This window comes from Haematobia irritans, chromosome 1, assembly GCF_050003625.1.
Source record: "Haematobia irritans isolate KBUSLIRL chromosome 1, ASM5000362v1, whole genome shotgun sequence".
In the NCBI taxonomy this organism is placed as follows: Eukaryota; Metazoa; Arthropoda; class Insecta; order Diptera; family Muscidae; genus Haematobia; species Haematobia irritans.
This window is the reverse complement of record NC_134397.1, coordinates 77830932-77850306: the sequence shown is the minus strand read 5'-3', so window position 1 is coordinate 77850306 and position 19375 is coordinate 77830932. Positions and strand designations below refer to the sequence as shown.

Sequence of the window (19375 nt, the reverse complement as noted above, 5' to 3'; positions counted from 1 at the left end):
TCTTCTGGAAGTGCTTTTAAAGTTGTGCCTTTGGAAGAACTTCCAAATTTTTTTGCTGGGAATTTGCATAAACTTCTCAAAAGCACTTCCATGGAAGTGAAAAAGTCAAACGGCACATGTTCAAATCCCAGGGGGAAAGAAATTCATTTTTTTATTATTTTTTTTTTACTCTTTTATTGATTTTCTATTTTTTGTGAAATTTAATTGCTCAAACTTACATTTTCACTTAAAATAGCCTAATTGCGTACTTCCTAATACTTGTCCAAAAGGACTGCATCGGGAGTGGAAATAGTTGATGGGGGTCCGGGGAGGCGCTTTAAAAGAAATGTTTGTGGACTTGTCCAAAAGGACCGCATCGGAAGCGGAGAAAGTCGACGGGGGATGCTGGGATGCGCTTTAAAAGAAATGTTGGTGGAACAACTTCCATTTTTTTCAAAGATGTTAAATTCGGATCCAAAAAGAACATTTTCACTACTTTTTTGACGACATTTTTCTGCTGGGTTCATCCATTACCCCCACACTGACCCTATTTTTTTTCGTCCTATATCCTTAGATGACGAGTATGCAACCCACCAAATATGTCGGCCTTGTGGCTGACCTAATGCCCAACATCAGACTCATGAAGTATTCGGGCTTATTTATGCATGCATTCACCGGAGGCTCAGCATTGCTAAAAAATGTCTATTCATCCATCCATTTGGTTTTGATTATCATCCAGTTCGGTTTAATTCTCGTCAATATGGCACTGAATGCGGACGAGGTCAATGAATTGTCCGGCAATACAATTACGGCATTATTTTTTACACATAGCATTACAAAATTCATTTACCTGGCTGTGAATCAGAAGAACTTTTACAGGTGAGTGTGACAGGAGTCAATTCGACCAACTGCTCTGCCCCTGGGATAGATATGGCAATTAAAAGAGTGTTTGTTCTGCCATTTCAAGTGGAAGATGTACCAATTAATTGAGAAAAATTATTTTTAATTACATGTTTGCCCTGGCATCGTTGTGGAATCCACTGTCGCTTTGGTCTGTATGCCTTTTTGTGGTTTGTGTGGGGCAGGACACTGAACATTTGGAATCAACCAAACACCCACCCACTGTTTGCCGAGTCAGATGCCCGCTATCATTCAATCGCCTTGGCCAAGATGAGGAAATTATTCTTCTGTGTTATGCTGACCACGGTGCTTTCAGCTGTTGGTAAGATTAACTCATAATTGAATACCCACACCTGTGGCAGTTGATTAATTTTGCACGTGTGCGTGTGTGTGCGTTCGATTTCCCAGCCTGGATAACAATCACTTTCTTTGGCGAAAGTGTAAAGTTTGCCAATGATAAGGAAACCAACTCCACCATTACGGTGCCCATACCAAGATTGCCCATTAAATCATTTTATCCCTGGGATGCCAGCCATGGAATGTTTTACATGATTTCGTTTGGCTATCAGGTCTACTATCTGTTCTTCTCGATGGTACATTCGAATTTGTGCGATGTCATCTTCTGTTCCTGGCTGATATTCGCATGTGAACAGCTGCAGCATTTGAAAGGCATAATGAAACCTTTGATGGAGCTCTCAGCATCACTGGACACCTACCGACCTAATTCGGCTGCCTTATTCCGTTCTCTATCTGCCAATTCCAAATCGGAATTGATCAATAATGAAGGTTTGTGACGATGGCCGCCCCTCATTCAAAGGGAATTTTATTTTTCTGTTTTTCTCATTTCCCTGTTTGTCATTTTGCAGAAAAAGAGCCCGTCAATGACCTGGATATGTCCGGCATCTACAATACAAAAGCCGATTGGGGAGCCCAATTCCGAGCACCATCAACTTTGCAAACCTTCAATGGCATCAACGGAGCCAACCCCAATGGTCTGACAAAGAAACAGGAAATGTTGGTTCGCAGTGCCATCAAATATTGGGTCGAAAGGCATAAGCATGTTGTCAGGTAAGTGAAGCAAATGTCCTTTATAATTTTTCGTCCTTCGGACAGTAGCTCACAGCAAGAATAACAAGTAGATCGCAGTAATAACTCAAATAGTAGAAAAATCGAATAAAATTCAAACGGCATTATGATGTGGGCCCCATAAAAAAGAGCACCACAATTTAATTGAATTGGTACCTAAAAATAGTGATATGAATATGGGTCCCATGACTCACGCGTGAGTCGTGAGGCACGCTCATGGCAACGGCGTGAGTGTGCTTGAGCGTGATTAACAAACCAAAATATCGTGCGTGAGCGTGAGTCACGAAAATATTATCTTCGTGAGTGTGCGTGAATAAAGATTTACGCTCACGAAAATAATCCCGCTCACCAACATAAAACGCTTAAGAGTTAAATTCATTTACAATTTCAGTGACACCTGGGATGTTAAGAGTGTAATAACGCTCTCGATTTTAATAATGCTCATGTTTTCAGACACGTCGCTAGGGTAAAGTACTCAAAAAATTGTTCGTGAGTCACGATGTTTTTCGTGAGTCACGGTATTTTTCTTGAGTCACGACATTTTCGTGCGTGAGTGTGCGTGAGTACAAATTTTCTTTTCGTGAGTGTACATGAGCGTGAGTCCTACCAAACAATATCGTGTGTGAGTGTGCGTGAGTAAGATTTTTCCGTCGTGAGTGTGCGTGAGTAAAATATTACTCACGTGCACACCTCTAGTCTCTACCATCTAAAAAAAATTTCGAACCCAAGGGTTCAACGTCAATTCAGTCTCTGTTAAATCTAATCCAAGTCCCAGGGCCGGATGAGTTACACCCATAATATTGAGGTGATGAAGATACTACAGATTCAGATATGGAGAATCTTCAGTATCTCCACACCATTTGGTGTGGCATCGAAAATCTAACGTCGGATATATACATGCACTGAAAAAGATGTTATTAACTCGTTTTAAAGAACTTTAATAGCATATGAAGAAAAAAAAGCTGAAAAGCCAAAAATTTAAAAGCCAAAAAATTTTTCCTAGAGAGAAAGAGAAAAGAGAATTGTATCTTAAAAGTATACTTATTCCGGTTCCGAAGATTTTATCTTTACTTTAAAAAATTTGGTATTGATTCCGAGCCAAAGAAGCGGAGAATACAATTAAGGATACTTTTAAGACACAATTCTCTTTTAAATTTGGGTTTTGTGTACTTGCTTCTAGGAAGCAAATTTTAATTTTTCGCTTTCTCAGCTTTCCTTTCAAAGTCCTTTAAAAACGAGTTAACGGCAACTTTATTTTCCAAATTAAGACTCGACTTCCAGCAGAAAGTTGCTATGTTTGAAGCAAAAAACTTCTTTAAAATAAAGTTTTGAAAAAGATGTCCTATATTTGAACGATTTTTTGCTTTGTAGTCAAGATGCAAAAAGACGATCTCTGTAAAAATAAACTTTCTAAACTTGACCTACATTTTCTTTTCTGGTGGGTTCACTGTCACCAATTTCTTACCTTTTATTGAAACGATTTTTCTCAAATCCGCAGTGGCATTCATATTGCAACTACATTGTGTCCTTCGCAAACGGAAGGAAACAGTTGCTGTTGGCGGAAATTCAAATTTTAATTACAAATAAATCAAATGCCCGTTAAATAATGTTGAGTTATGACATCTGTCGACCATGATTGAGTGGTGGCCCAGGAATCAATAAAAACGACACATCATGTGTTGTTTCCCACACTATCTGTCAATGCCACCACGGCCATCACCGTCATCACCATAGCCATCGTCGTAATGTCTGTTCTCATCACCATCATTATAGGTAGTCACGATAGTTGGAGAATGTGTGGCTGAGTGTTATTTATTCAACCAGTGGGCAAATATCGATCAACTTGGAATATATTCTGGTAAATTTGATTGGTATTTGTTGTAGACATCCGCCGCCCTATTGATAAATGGCGGGGATAAAAAGTCAATACTGGGGTGGATTCGTAAGTAGAGTACAGCAACAACAACAACAACAGAAAAGCATACAAATCACCATAAAAAGAAAGGTAGGACGAGAGGTCGGTTATACTTGTTGGCTTAACATTTGTCCTTTTTCTCTTTGTCTATCCTGTTTATCTTTCCGCTTTTGCAACAGTTTGGCCTTGTTTGCATTAAGTTCATCTTGTAGAGGATGTAGAGTAAATATTTTAATTACTTCAAACAACAAAGTGTACTCAAGTACATGGCCAGGTCAAACTTATAGCTCTTGAATTTGAATGATGCAGAGCAGTGGGATGAAATTGAGCTGGGTGCCGAGCCAAAGTTGTGGGTTAAAATGTCGGTGTAAAAAAAAGTGGTTTGTATTTTAATGTCCTTCACCGTAGAAGGGTCATGGTATGTTTTTCAAAATACAAACTTTTCATATATATTCATGGGTGACCCGATGAGTACTAGCATAGAACAAGTATATACCGAAGCTTATGTACCCTCCACCATGGATTGCGTAGAAACTTCTACTGAAGACTGTCATCCACAATCGAATTACTTAGGTTGCGGTAACACTTGCCGATGGCAAGGTATCTTAAAACTTCCTAACGCCGTAATATTTACCACATAGTCCATACGAGGTATATATTAAACTAAAAAAGGCCGATTAAATACGTATATAATTAAGTTTAAAGTTTCTATAGAAATAAAATTTTGACAACATTTTCTATAGAAGCAAAATTTGTAAAAAATTTTCTATAGAAATAAAATTTTGACAAAATTTTCTATAGCAATAAAATTTTGACAAAATTTTCTATAGAAATAAAATTTTGACAAAATTTTCTATAGAAATAATATTTTGACAATGTTTTCTATAGAAATAACATTTTGACAATGTTTTCTATAAAAATAAAATTTTGGTAGATTATTTTTGGCTCGAGTGGCAACCATGATTATGAACCGATATGGACCAATTTTTGTGTGATTGGGGATCGGCTATATATAACTATAGACCGATATGGACCAATTTTGGCATGGTTATTAGCGGCCTTATACAAACACCACGTTGCAAATTTCAACCGGATCGGATGAATTTTGCTCCTCCAAGAGGCTCCGGAGTTCAAATCTGGGGAACGGTTTATATGGGGGCTATATATAATTATGGACCGATATGGAGCAATTCTTGCATGTTTGTTAGAGACCACATTCTAATACTATGTTCCAACTCTCAACCGGATCGGATGAATTTTGCTCCTCTAAGAGGCTCCGGAGGTCAAATCTGGGGATCGGCTTATATGGGGGCTATATATAATTATGGACCGATATGGACCAATTTTGGCATGGTTGTTAGAGATAATATACTAATACCACGTACCAAATTTAAATTGGATCGGATGACTTTTGCTCCTCTAAGAGGATCCGGAGGTCAAATCTGGGGATCGGTTTATATAGGGGCTACATATAATTATGGGCCGATGTGGACCAATTTTTGCATGGTCATTAGAGAACATATACCAACACCACGTACCAAATTTAAGCCGGATCGGATGAAATTTGCTTCTCTTAGAGGATCCGCAAGCCAAATCGGGGGATCGATTTATATGGGGGCTATATATATTTATGGGCCGATGTGGACCAATTTTTGCATGGTTGTTAGAGACCATATACTAACACCATGTACCAAATTTCAGCCGGATCGGATAAAATTTGCTTCTCTTAGAGGCTCCGCAAGCCAAATCGGGGGATCGGTTTATATGGGGGCTATATATAATTATGAACCGATGTGGACCAATTTTTGTATGGTTGTTAGATACCATATACTAACACCATGTACCAAATTTCAGCCGGATCGGATGAAATTTGCTTCTCTTAGAGCAATCGCAAGCCAATTTTGGGGGTCCGTTTATATGGGGGCTATACGTAAAAGTAGACCGATATGGACCAATTTTTGCATGGTTGTTAGAGACCATATACTAACACCATGTACCAAATTTCAGCCAGATCGGATGAAATTTGCTTCTCTTAAAGTCCCCACAAGCCAAATTTGGGGTCCGTTCATATGGGGGCTATACGTAAAAGTGGACCGATATGGCCCATTTGCAATACCATCCGACCTACAGCAATAACAACTACTTGTACCAAGTTTCAAGTCGATAGCTTGTTTCGTTTGGAAGTTAGTGTGATTTCAACAGACGGACGGACGGACATGCTCAGATCGACTCAGAATTTCACCACGACCCAGAATATATATACTTTATGGGGTCTTTTTCGATGTGTTACAAACGGAATGAAAAAGTTAATATACCCCCATCCTATGGTGGAGGGTATAAAAAAGAGCACGCCCTAAAAAACCAGTCCTGTTTCCATACTCGTTAAAATCAAAGATACGAATTCATTTGGCCAAACCTCTACATCAAACTTTAACCTAAGTACCACTTACGTACATACATAGAAAAAATTCATTAAAATTGAGTTAACAAAAATATTCATTGATATAACGAAACATTTTCATTATGAACACGTTCCTTAATAGTACCAAAGGTTTCGTTGTTTAACAGAAAATTTGTTATATTAACGAATTTGTTTCTTTGCCTCAATTTTAATGACACATTTCGTTATTATAACGTAGATTTTTCTATCAGCGTATGTATATAAAATTCAAACTGTGTTTATTGCCTGATCCTACGTATTGGCATCAAATTTAAAAGAAATTTAGCGGTTGCCCCCACCGTGACAATTCACTGTTGCGTTTGGCATTAATTGTGGCGTTCATATGACCTATACCATGCACGAAAGTAGCTCTGAGGTATTTTGGTCCATTCCCGTTCATGCGCCGTTATATGATAATCGATACTTTAGAATTTTTTTGAGCTTACCTTACACTCCAAAAATGCCCCAGGTGCAAAAGCCATTGTGCAGTAAAAATGAAGCGAGGATTCTCCTTTTTAAGTCATTCATGGTTGACGCGTGCTTAATGCTATGGTATTAGAATTTCAATAGTCTATCGCAAAAGTTGTTGTCTGCCCAGGGTTTATATGTTACCGTTGTGCGACTTTAGTGGCAAATTAGCCACATTTTTCGGCGATGATAATTTTGGGCCACCTTTTTACTGTGCCACTAAATGTGATTCTTTTTACTTTCTTGCGCACCTTTTTTGTAATACACTGAAAAAAATATTGTCTTGAGGTCAAAGATTTCATGTCCTTAAATTTCGAATCCAAATTTTGCTTAGCATAGAAGACGCATTTCTCTAATATAAAGTTTTTTTCCTTGTCTAAAAGTCGATAAACTTTTCAATGAGGTCGTATTGTCCTTATAAATAAGAGATTTGACTTAAAAATGGATATCATAACATGAAAGAAAAAATGTTTGGGCTAAGATCAACATGACTTTAATAATTTAGAAAAAATCTTTAAATTTAATGAAATTGCCTTTAAATTTGTTGTCTTTTTGCATCTTAACTACAAAGCAAAAAATCGTTCAAATATAGGACACGTTTTTAACACTTTATTTTAAAGACTTTTTAATTGCAACATACATAATTTCTACTGAAAGCCGAGTATTAATTTTGAAAATAAAGTTGTCATTAACTCGTTTTTAAAGGACTTTTATGGCATATAAAGGAAAAAAAACTGAAAAAGCGAAAAATTAAAATTTGCTTCCTAGAAGCAAGTACACAAAACCCAAATTTAAAAGACAATTGTGTCCTAAAAATATCCTTACTTGTATCCTCCGCTTCTTTGGCTCGGAATCAATACCAAATTTTTTAAAGTAAAGACAAAATCTTTGGATCCGGACATGCTTTTTTTACAGCGTACTGTGCCACTTTTTAATTACATTCTTAAATTCGATTTTAAATTAGTTGTTCAATATTTGTACATATTTACGAATTTGTCTATTTCTATACCCTCCACCATAGGATGGGGGTATATTAACTTTGTCATTCCGTTTGTAACACATCGAAATATTGCTCTAAGACCCCATAAAGTATATATATTCTGGGTCGTTGTGAAATTATGAGTCGATCTGAGCATGTCCGTCCGTCCGTCGGTCTGTTGAAAACACGCTAACTTCCGAACGAAACAAGCTATCGACTTGAAACTTGGTACAAGTAGTTGTTATTGATGTAGGTCGGATGGTATTGCAAATAGGCCATATCGGTCCACTTTTACGTATAGCCCCATATAAACCGATCCCCCAATTTCACTTGCGCAGCCTCTAAGAGAAACAAATTTTATCCGATCCGGCTGAAATTTGGTACATGGTGTTAGTATATGGTCTCTAACAACCATGCAAAAATTGGTTCACATCGGTCCATAATTATATATAGCCCCCATATAAACCGATCCCCCGATTTGGCTTGCGGAGCCTCTAAGAGAAGCAAATTTCATTCGATCCGGCTGAAATTTGGTACATGGTGTTAGTATGGTCTCTAATGACCATCCAAAAGTTGGTCCACATCGGTCCATAATTATATATAGCCCCCATACAAACCGATCACCAGATTTGACCTCCGGAGCCTCTTGGAAGACCAAAATTCGACTGATTCAGTTGAAATTTGGTACGTGGTGTTAATATATGGCCTCAAACACCCATGCACAAATTGGTCGAAATCGGTCCATAATTATATATAGGCCCCATATAAACCGATCCCCAGATTTGACCTCTGGAGCCCCTTGGAAGAGCAAAAATCATCCGATTCGGTTGAAATTTGGTACGTGACGTTAGTATATGGTATCCAACAACCATGCAGGAATTGGTTCATATCAGTCCATAATTATGTATAGCCCCCATATAAACCGATCCCCAGATTTGACCTCCGGTGCCTTTTGGAGAAGCAAAATTCATCCGATCTGGTTGAAATTTGGTACGTGGTGGTAGTATATGATATTTAACAACCATTCCAAAAGTGGTCCATATTAGTCCATAATCATATATATGCCCCATATAAACCGATCCCGATATTTGGTTTTGGAGCCACTTGGAGGAGCAAATTTCATCGGAGTCAGTTGAAATTTGGTACCTTGTGCTAGTATATGACCGTTAAAAACCATGCCTAACTAGGTCCATACCGGTCTATAGTTATATATAGCCCTCAGATAAATCGATCCCCAATCACACAAAAATTGGTCCATATCAAGTTCATAATTGTATATAGCCCACATATAAGCGACACCCATATTTCATACCGTGCAAAAGTCCATACTTACCTATACATACCTTTTTTGTCTAATATATACCACATATGGACTAACTAACAATTTAGAAAACGATGTTAAGAAGTTTTAAGATACCACAACCCAACTAATTCGATTGTGGATGACACACTCAAAAAAAATTGAACTCTCTATTTCACTAAAGCCAATTTAACTTTATTTTAGTTCATGGAATTATTATGTTTGGAGAAAGTTTCCTTTACACTAATAATTTTTTGTTTACGTTAGTTAAATTAACTAAAACCGAGGAAAAAAATTAACTTAAATGAAGCATAATGATTAACTAAATTCGTACCTTCCACAAAATAGTTCAGAATTTCTTTAAATTTGTAAATTTTACCAAAAATGCGTCCATCATGAACTTCGTATGTCACTAAAGACATTCTTGCAATTTTGAACTCCAAGTTTTTCCTTCAAACTACAAAATTTTCTTTAACAAGTAAAAAAACTTAGTTATGTCTAATAAATTTTCTTGAATTTGTCGAAAAATATTTACTTATTTTTATGACATCGGCGTGATGCCAACGTTTGTAATACTGTTTAGTTAAAATTTTCTACAAATATTCAAAATTTTCTAAAATTAACCGAAACTTTTCTTCCTGGTTCACTGTTTTTTCAGTGCAGTCTTTCGTAGAAGTTTCTACGCAATCCATGGTGGAGGGTACATAAGATTCGGCCTGGCCGAACTAACGACCGTATATACTTGTTTAATATTAATATTTTGAAACTTTTCTAATAAGAAAATGTAATTTTTTATAATAGAAACATACACTTGAAAAAAAGTTTGAATTCAACTTGTTTTCAAATTGTTTAAATCGGATCGAAAATAAGGAGTTTTCATGACATTGTGAAATGTTAAACGCCAATTCTGGACAACATTTACAGGCCTGTTCCCTATTTCACAAAATTTTGCAATTTGTATCGAACATAAAATCGTGCGATTTTTAATTGATTGTTCCGGAAATCGCGCGAAAGCGCATGGAATTGAAAATCGCAAAATTTCAATTCCAAAATATGTCATAGCTGTTAAAATCAGCTGTTAAAGAAAAAACATTTTAGTCCAGAAATTTTTTTTGAAAAAGAAAACAATAAATGAATCTGTAAGTCACAAGGAATGACTTTTGTGAATGCAATTGCCTATTTCGAATGCAATTGCCTATTTCGAAATACATAGACGCCTGCAAAATTACAAAATAATTATGGTGCCACGCTACTCAGTGTTGCATTAAGTTTCATTCTCACCAGTTTCTTAATAAAATTGTAATATTTGGAACACGATATGCGAATCGCAAAATTTCCCTTCAGTAGATTGTGTCAAATTGGGGTCGCTCCAAAATATACGCGATTATTACTTTACAAGTACATTATTTCGATATTTTATATTTTTGATTTACTGCCAAGACATATAGCAATTTATTGTTAAGCATGTTTGATACAAGCTTTACGATTTGATTAATTTATTTTGAATTCGCAGAGGCACGTCTCATCGATTCGAAACCGGAAAATTTTTGCGATTTGCGATGACCGGAACAAGTCTAATTGGAAAAATCACAAACTTTTTGCGATTAAGCCATTCATCATTAGAAAAATTGCCCAAAAAATTAACATTTATATATTTCAAAAATTTATATATATTTTACATACCCAGCAAAACACTTGGAAGTTCTTCTAAAGGCACAACTTTAAAAGCACTTTCAAAATTTGTTCTCCCAAAAATGTTCGTTATTTTAACTACAAAGGAAGTTCATGTGAATCAATTTTTTCATACTTTTAATGGGAAATTTAAACTTTTTTGTTTCAAATATGTTAAAAACAGATTAAGAATTAATAAAATGATACAAATTATTTAAATTTTGCCGAAAAAGTTTTTAATCCATTCTAGAAAACTTGCGAGTTTTGGAAAATATTTGATTTGATCATAAAAGAAATTTTAAATTTATTTATTTGTCACAATATCACATATTTTTTTTTAATTCACATCCAGAACACTGAATTCTCATCTCACCTTAAGAAGCGATGCATATTCAGTGCAACGGCTATTGAAATGGTGGACATTCGTCTTATGACAAGCCCATGTTAAATTCATCGCTTCTGCTCCAATTTTGCACCACTTCCGGATCCAAAATGAACATTTTCACTACTTTTATGGCGACGCTTTTTTTTTTTGCTAGGTAGGTTTAAGACGTTTTGGAGGTATAATAAAATACGTCGTATGTCAAATACGTCGCAGTTTTCGACAGACCATCTCTGATTGATAACATTTACAAACTTGAAAAATTTTCTAAATTATTTTATGGAAGACACGAATTTAATAAATTTGTATTCTTCGTTTGTGTATAATTTTACTGCCACGTAGGGTTCACTTGTTTTGAGTGTATATAACATTTTCATTCCGATCGGTTTCAGAGATTTTCTTTCGCAATGCCAAATTCTCCATATTGGAGGTTATATGAGCTTCGTTTTGACCGAACATGGCAATTTTATTGTTGTTGTCGTAGTGGCGTAAGCCACAAATGACCATGACCGTAATTTAAATATTAAATATCTCTACCTTGATTTTTTTATCTATTCACCTGCCAACCCAAAATTATTCTTTAAATATTTTATAATGGATGCAATTATAGGTTCGAAGGTCATTAATCGATGTAATGAAAAATGCATATGAAAGTATAAATTACACAAAATGTTCTCATTAGAGTGCCTGTATCCATTTCAGTAATTAAGGGTTCTGACCGAAAAATATCCATTACGAAAACGCAAGAAAATAAAAGTACATTTAGAAAATGGACGACTTAAAAGAAATGTTTTTATCCACAAGAGGTTGAAATTCTGTACACAACAAAGTAAACTTTTTTATGGGAATATTTATCTAACTTGTGCGAAAAATTTATATAAACCGAACTCCACATTTTGAAAATTCCGCAAGGAGTTGTTAAAACAAGTGCAAGTGCATATAAGAGATCGGTCTGGCCGAATCTTAAATAGCAACCACACATACAACAATTTTCTTTCGAAAACATCTCTACATAATGGATTGTCATCACAATTGCCACTCGACCCAAAAAAAATCTTCCAAAATTTAAACACAATATTTTTGAGTGCAAGCATATAATGTTCATAAACTAGCATAACATGTTTGGGACATATATGTTAATATGTTAGAACATATTATGTTTGGGACATAAAATGTTTGTAAATATAATATGCTTGAATGCAAACATATATTAATTTAGAAATAGCCTATAAACATATATGTGTTTAGTAGCTTGGAGCGCTATTTAACGGGGAGCGATATTGGATTAAGTTGGTGGTTGTTGCTTGTTATTACAAAATTAACATTTTATTTTTCCTTGGGCAATTGATCAGCTACTTCTTTGATCCTTACAAACTGTGTGGTCCGCTGTTCGAATCCCCGTCCGGAAAAGGTAAAATTAAAATAAAAAAAAAAATCATAAAATTGAATAATTTCTTCTACAATGTTTGTATTACAGAAAAAGGTGCTAAGAACTAAAAAATCTCGTGGAAGTGAGAAAGATGTCGGGGAATATACAATTGGCCAGAAACAAAATTTTGAGCATTCAGGTCGAAAACCTATGTTGTTAGCACCTATATTACCTGTTTATTTTCATAATTCATTATGATTGTAAATATATAAATCAATAAATAAAATTTTGAGCACAATATTGTTTGGGAGAATTTTTTTAAAGCATATAACATTTTTGGGTGCAAAATGCATAATAACATATTGTTTTTTGGAAGACAACATTATTGAATTTGGATGCAAAAATACAAAATGTTTGGAACTTAGACTACCCAAACATATATTGTTTAGACCAATATGCTTTCAAACATATTATATATTGGTAGAGATCAAACATATAAATGTTTGGGCAATACCCAAAAATGTATATGCTTGAAGCAAAATATGTTTGGGAGTATATGTTACAGAGGCGATTTTTTGTGAGGGTGTAGAAAATATTGTCAAAATTGTATTTCCATAGAAAATATTGTCACAATTTTATTTCCATAGAAAATTTTGTCAAAATTTTATTTCTATAGAAAATGTTGCCAATATTTTATTTCTATAGAAAATTTTGTCAATATTTTATTTCAATAGAAAATTTTGTCAAAATTTTATTTCTATAGAAAATTTTGTCAAAATGTTATTGCTATAGAAAATTGTGTCAAAATTTGATTTATTTATTTCAATAGAAAATTTTGTCAAAATTTTGTTTCTATAGAAAATTTACCTCTTCGTTAAATTTTTTTCAAAATCTACCAAAACATCAAGAATTCTACCAATCTACCAAACCGTAAAAAATCTACCATTTTTGGTCGAATTCTACCAACTGTGGCAACCGTGATTGTCATATATAGTACATATAGGACATCACGAATTTTGCTGGGGATAATGATGTATATTCGGTTGATATCATACCAGTAGTAAATTGTAGGTACTCAGGGACTTTGTTATGGGCATATGAGACCATACTGCAGAACTCTTGGAATGATTACTGCAGCAGTATTGAGAATACGACCGAGGCTTCCAGACTACGGAAGGTATTAGCATCCACTAACTCAGCTTCTGGTTTCATTAAAACATTGGAGGGCAATTGGACAATGTCCAGTGAGGAGGCACACATTTTCCTGGAAATCAGATGGTTGAACCATGTTCTGGCGGCACCGCAGCGGTCACTACCTATAGAGGTAATTGTATCGGAATCTAGAATAAATTGGGTTTTATATAGTTTTGAACCATTCAAATCCCCCGGACCTGATGGAATTACTCCGATGGAGTTACAAGCAGTGACTGGCAGAATTATCCCTTGGTTGTCGGCGATATAAACAGGATGTATCAATTCAGCATATATTCGCGGAAAGTGGAGGGAAACAAAAGTCGTTTTCATACCTAAAGCGGGAAAAGCCTCTGACTCGAGTGCGAAGTATTTCCAACCAATCAGGTTGTCCTCATTCCTACTTAAGACTTTGGAGAGGATGATAGATATTTATCTTAGAACTAGCGTCCATTTAAATTTGCTCTCGAGACGACAGCATGCATTCTCGAAGAGCAGGTCTACTGAGACCACATTGCATGAACTAGTCAGCTTTGTTGAAAGCTCACTATCTGTCAATGAATACACAATCGTGGCGTTTATAGACATCGAACACTGAAAAAAAATTTTACGTAATATTAACGATTACGCAACCTCAATTTTAGGACGCGCAATTTACACACTATTAAGGACAATTTCTTTAAAATAATGAAATTTTAATTAAAAGAAAGTTTATAATCTTTGCTTCAAAAAATTTTTTTAATTAAATTTAGGACATACATTTTGAAAATTTGCGTCCCTTCGTTAAAGTTGCATGTCTTTAAACTAAGGCAAATTTTCCTTCAAGTAAAGAAAGACATTTCTTATTTAAAGAAATCGTCCTTAAATTAACTGAAATATTGAATCTTTAGATTTAAGATATAAATGCTTCAAATATAGTCTAAGACTTATTTTGAGGATTAAGCGTTTTAGTTTATTATTATTTTTTTTTTTTGTTTGGAATTAAGAAAATATTTTTTACTTCGAAGTATCCATCATAATTTGGATTTTTAAACTGGCATTTGTTTGTACGTGAATAGCTTTATTAATATACCGGAAAAATAGAAGGGCAATTCGATAAATGAGATCTATATTCTAATATTAATTTTATAGGTCCTAGATTTAAAGCCAGATAGATCGCAAAAAAATTTCCTTATTTTAAAGAACCCCCATCTTTAGCTCGGAATCAATACCAAAATCCTTAAAGGAAGGTCAAAACTTTTTTTTGAGTGAAGGGGCATTCAATAACGACCATCCGAGCTCAATATTAAATGGACTGACTCTGAATGTTGATCCAGGTATACATAGACTGTTAGACGAACTTCTAATGAAGAGACGTATTTCAGCCACACTGGTAACTCCCCAAGGAGGAGTTCTATCGCCTCTTCTTTGGAATGTTGCTATAAATAACCTTCTGATTTCCCTAGGAAAAGAAAGGATAAACGGTGGCATACGCAGATGATGTGGCTCTAGCAGCCAGGGGAAACTTTCCATCCACAATCAGAGATATTATACAGAGAGCCCTCCGGATGATTGAGAAATGGGAGAAAGAGGATGGTCTTGGGGTAAATCCTGCAAAGACAGAACTAGTGATGTACTGCAAAGATCGCAAACTCCCACGGTTAAGCCCATATCCTTAGGGGGTATTTAAATTCCCTTTGGTGAGTGTGCTAAATACCTTGGCGTTATTTTGGACAGGAGGCTGAACTTTAAGCTTAATATTGAAGAAAGGGCGAGAAAAGCCACGGTAGCTTTGTACTCGTGCAAAAAGTCAATAGAAAAAACGTGGGGACTAAAACCGAAAATTGTGCATTAGCACGATACACTGGTTAGACCTATAATGCCATACGGTGTTGTAGTCTGGTGGCCTGCACTTTAGCGGCCGACAGGTTTAGATAAAGTTCAGCGTATGGCGTGCCTGTGTATCTCTGGCGCATTCAGTAAGACAGGAACAGATTCCCTTAATGTCATGCTGCATCTATGGCCTTTTTTTTGGCCAAACAGTCAACTGCAACAACGGCTGTGCGGTTGCGCGAGCTATCGCTGAGGTCGGAAAAAGGTACGATCACAGTTCGGTCCTCAAAATAATGCCAGATGTGCCTAACGTAGTAGATTACACTCTGGCGAAACCACTTTTCGACAAAAAGTTTGATACTCTAATTCCCAACAGTGACGCGTGGTGCACACAGGCCCCGGCGAATAAACGATATATAGATTTCTACACTGATGGCTCCAAATTGGATGGACAAGTGGGTTTCGGAGTATATTCTAAAGATCTGGAATTTCGAATAGCGAAAAGATTACTTAATAACTGTAGTGCTCTAAGACCCCATAAAGTATATATATTCTGGATCGTAGTGAAATTCTGATTCGATCTAAGCATGTCCGTCCGTATGTTGAAATCACGCTAACTTCCGAACAAAACAAACTATCGACTTGAATCTTGGCACAAGTAGTTGTTATTGATGTAGGTCGGATGGTATTGCAAATGGGCCATTTCGGACCACTTTTACATATAGCGCCCATATAAACGGACCCCAAATTTGGCTTTCGGAGCCTCTTGGAGGAGCAAAATTCAGCCGATCCGGTTAAAATTTGGTATGTGGTGTTAGTATATGGTCTCTAACAACCATGAAAAAATTGGTCCATATCGGTCCATAATTATATATAGACTCCATATAAACCGATCCCCAGATTTGAAGAGCAAATTTAATCCGATCTGGTTTAAATTTGATACGTGGTGTTAGTATATGGTCTCTAACAACTATGCAAAAATTTGTACATATCGGTCCATAATTACATATAGCCCCCATATAAATTGATCGCCAGATTTGACCTCCGGAACCTCTTGGAGGAGCAAAATTCATCCGATTGCGTTGAAATTTGGTACATTGCGCTAGTATATGGCCGCTAAATAGCCATGCAAAAATTGGTCCATATCGGTCTATAGTTATATATAGCCGATGCCCAATTACACAAAAATTGGTCCACATCACCAAAAATAATCTACCAGAGTTTTATTTCTATAGAAAATTTTGTCAAAATTTTATTACTATAGAAAGTTTTGTCAAAATTTAATTTCTATAGAAAATGTCAAAATTTTATTTCTATAGAAAATTTTTTCAAAATTTTATTTCTATAGAAAATTTTATTACTATAGATTTTTTTTCAAAATTTGATTTCTATAGAAAGTTTTGTCAAAATTTTATTTCTATTGAAAATTTTGTCAAAATGTTATTTGTATATAAATTTTGTCAAAATTTTATTTCTATAGAAAATTTTGTCGAACTGAATTATATACGTATTTAATCGGCTTTTTTTATACCCTCCACCATAGGATGGGGGTATATTAACTTTGTCATTCCGTTTGTAACACATCGAAATATTGCTCTAAGACCCCATAAAGTATATATATTCTGGGTCGTGGTGAAATTCTGAGTCGATCTGAGCATGTCCGTCCGTCCGTCCGTCTGTTGAAATCACGCTAACTTCCGAACGAAACAAGCTATCGACTTGAAACTTGGCACAAGTAGTTGTTATTGATGTAGGTCGGATGGTATTGCAAATGGGCCATATCGGTCCACTTTTACGTATAGCCCCATATAAACGGACCCCCAAATTTGGCTTGCGATCGCTCTAAACGAAGCAACTCCGATCCGGCTGAAATTTTACATGGTGTTAGTATATGGTCTCTAACAAACATGGAAAAACTGGTCCATATCGGTCCATAATTACATATAGCCCCCATATAAACCGATCCCCCGATTTGGCTTTCGGAGCCTCTAAGAGAACCAAATTTCATCCGAACCGGCTGAAATTTGGTACATGGTGTTAGTATATGTTCTCTAACAACCATGCAAAAATTGGTCCATATCGGTCCATAATTACATATAGCCCCCATATAAACCGATCCCCCGATTTGGCTTGCGGAGCCTCTAAGAGAAGCAAATTCCTCCGATCCGGCTGAAATTTGGTACATAGTGTTGGTATATGTTCTCTAATGAACATGCAAAAATTGGTCCATATCGGTCCATAATTATATATAGCCCCCATATAAATCGATTCCCAGATTTGTCCTCCGGAGCCTCTTGGAGGAGTTGAAATTTGCAACGTGGTGTTAGTATAAGGCCGCTAATATTCATGCCAAAATTGGTCCATATCGGTCTATAGTTATATATAGCCGATCCCCAATCGCAGAAAAATTGGTCCATATCGGTTCATATTCATGGTAGCCACTCGAGCCAAAAATAATCTACCAAAATTTTATTTTTATGGAAAACATTGTCAAAATGTTATTTCTATAGTAAATTTTGTCAAAATTTTATTTCTATAGAAAATTTTGTCAAAATTTTATTTCTATAGAAAATAAAAATTTTATTTCTATAGATACATAAGATTCAGCCTGGGCGAACTTACGGCCGTATATACTTGTTCAGGTTGAAATATTAGCAATAAGAGAGGTGGCGAATTGGCTGAGGAGTAATGTTCCAACAAATGGTGGCATTAATATATACTCAGACACTCAACCTGTAATAAAATCCTTGGATTCTGTGTTCTTTAACTCGAAAATGGCCATCGACTGCCGCAAATCTCTCAACAAGATGGCTGAGCAGTACAATATTCACCTAATATGGGTCATAAGGAACATACCGGAGGAACTGCGAAGCGGATGAGTTAGTAAGGCTAGGAACTACCATACATATTCCAGGGGAACTAGAATCTGTTGGTATGCCTCTGGCTACCTGCAATCTCTTACTACGTGCGAAGGCTGTTATGATGGCAAATATTCGATGGGAGAATTGCAAGGGTTGTAACGATACCAAGCAAATATGGTTTGATATGATAAACTAGAACAACATTTGCAAATGCAGACGATTTCATTAATGAGAAATGCGTCAAAACTAAATATTTTCTAAAACAAGTATAAACAGCCGTAAGTTCGGCCAGGCCGAATCTTATGTACCATGGATTGCGTAGAAACTTCTACGAAAGACTGTCATCCACAATCGAATTACTTGGGTTGTGGTATCTTAAATCGTTTTCTAAATTGTGAGTTAGTCCATACGTGGTATCCATTAGACAAATTAAAAAGTATGTGTAGGTAAGTCTACAAATAATTACGAATCGATATGGACTATTGCACGGTACGTAGGGAGCCAGAATTGAAATATGGGGGTCGCTTATATGGGGGCTATATACAATTATTGATATGGACCAATTTTGTGTGATTGGGGATAGATTTATCTGAGGGCTATATATAACTATAGACCGATATGGACCTAGTTAGGCATGGTTGTTAACGGTCATATACTAGCACAATGTACCAAATTTCAACTGACTCGAATGAAATTTGCTCCTCCAAGAGGCTCCAAAACCAAATCTCGGGATCGGTTTATATGGGGCTATATATGATTATGGACTGATATGGACCACGAACAAAATTTCAACCAGATCGGATGAATTTTGCTTTTCCAAAAGGCACCGGAGGTCAAATCTGGGGATCGGTTTATATGGGTGCTATATATAATTATGGACTGATATGAACCAATTCCTGCATGGTTGTTGGATACCATATACTAACATCACGTACCAAATTTCAACCGAATCGGATGAATTTTGCTCTTCCAAGGGGCTCCGTAGGTCAAATCTGGGGATCGGTTTATATGGGGGCTATATA

General features: G+C 35.9%; 1 protein-coding gene across 1 annotated transcript in view; it reads left to right on the top strand.

The window, feature by feature from the left end:
• Window positions 1-19375, top strand: part of Orco (odorant receptor co-receptor) — a 99139-nt gene that overhangs the window by 32645 nt on the left and 47119 nt on the right. The window contains exons 3-6 of the mRNA XM_075290900.1: window positions 554-858; window positions 1065-1201; window positions 1288-1665; window positions 1746-1947. Of these exons, the coding sequence (XP_075147015.1) occupies window positions 554-858; window positions 1065-1201; window positions 1288-1665; window positions 1746-1947 (1022 nt within the window). The remainder of the gene's footprint in view (window positions 1-553; window positions 859-1064; window positions 1202-1287; window positions 1666-1745; window positions 1948-19375) is intronic.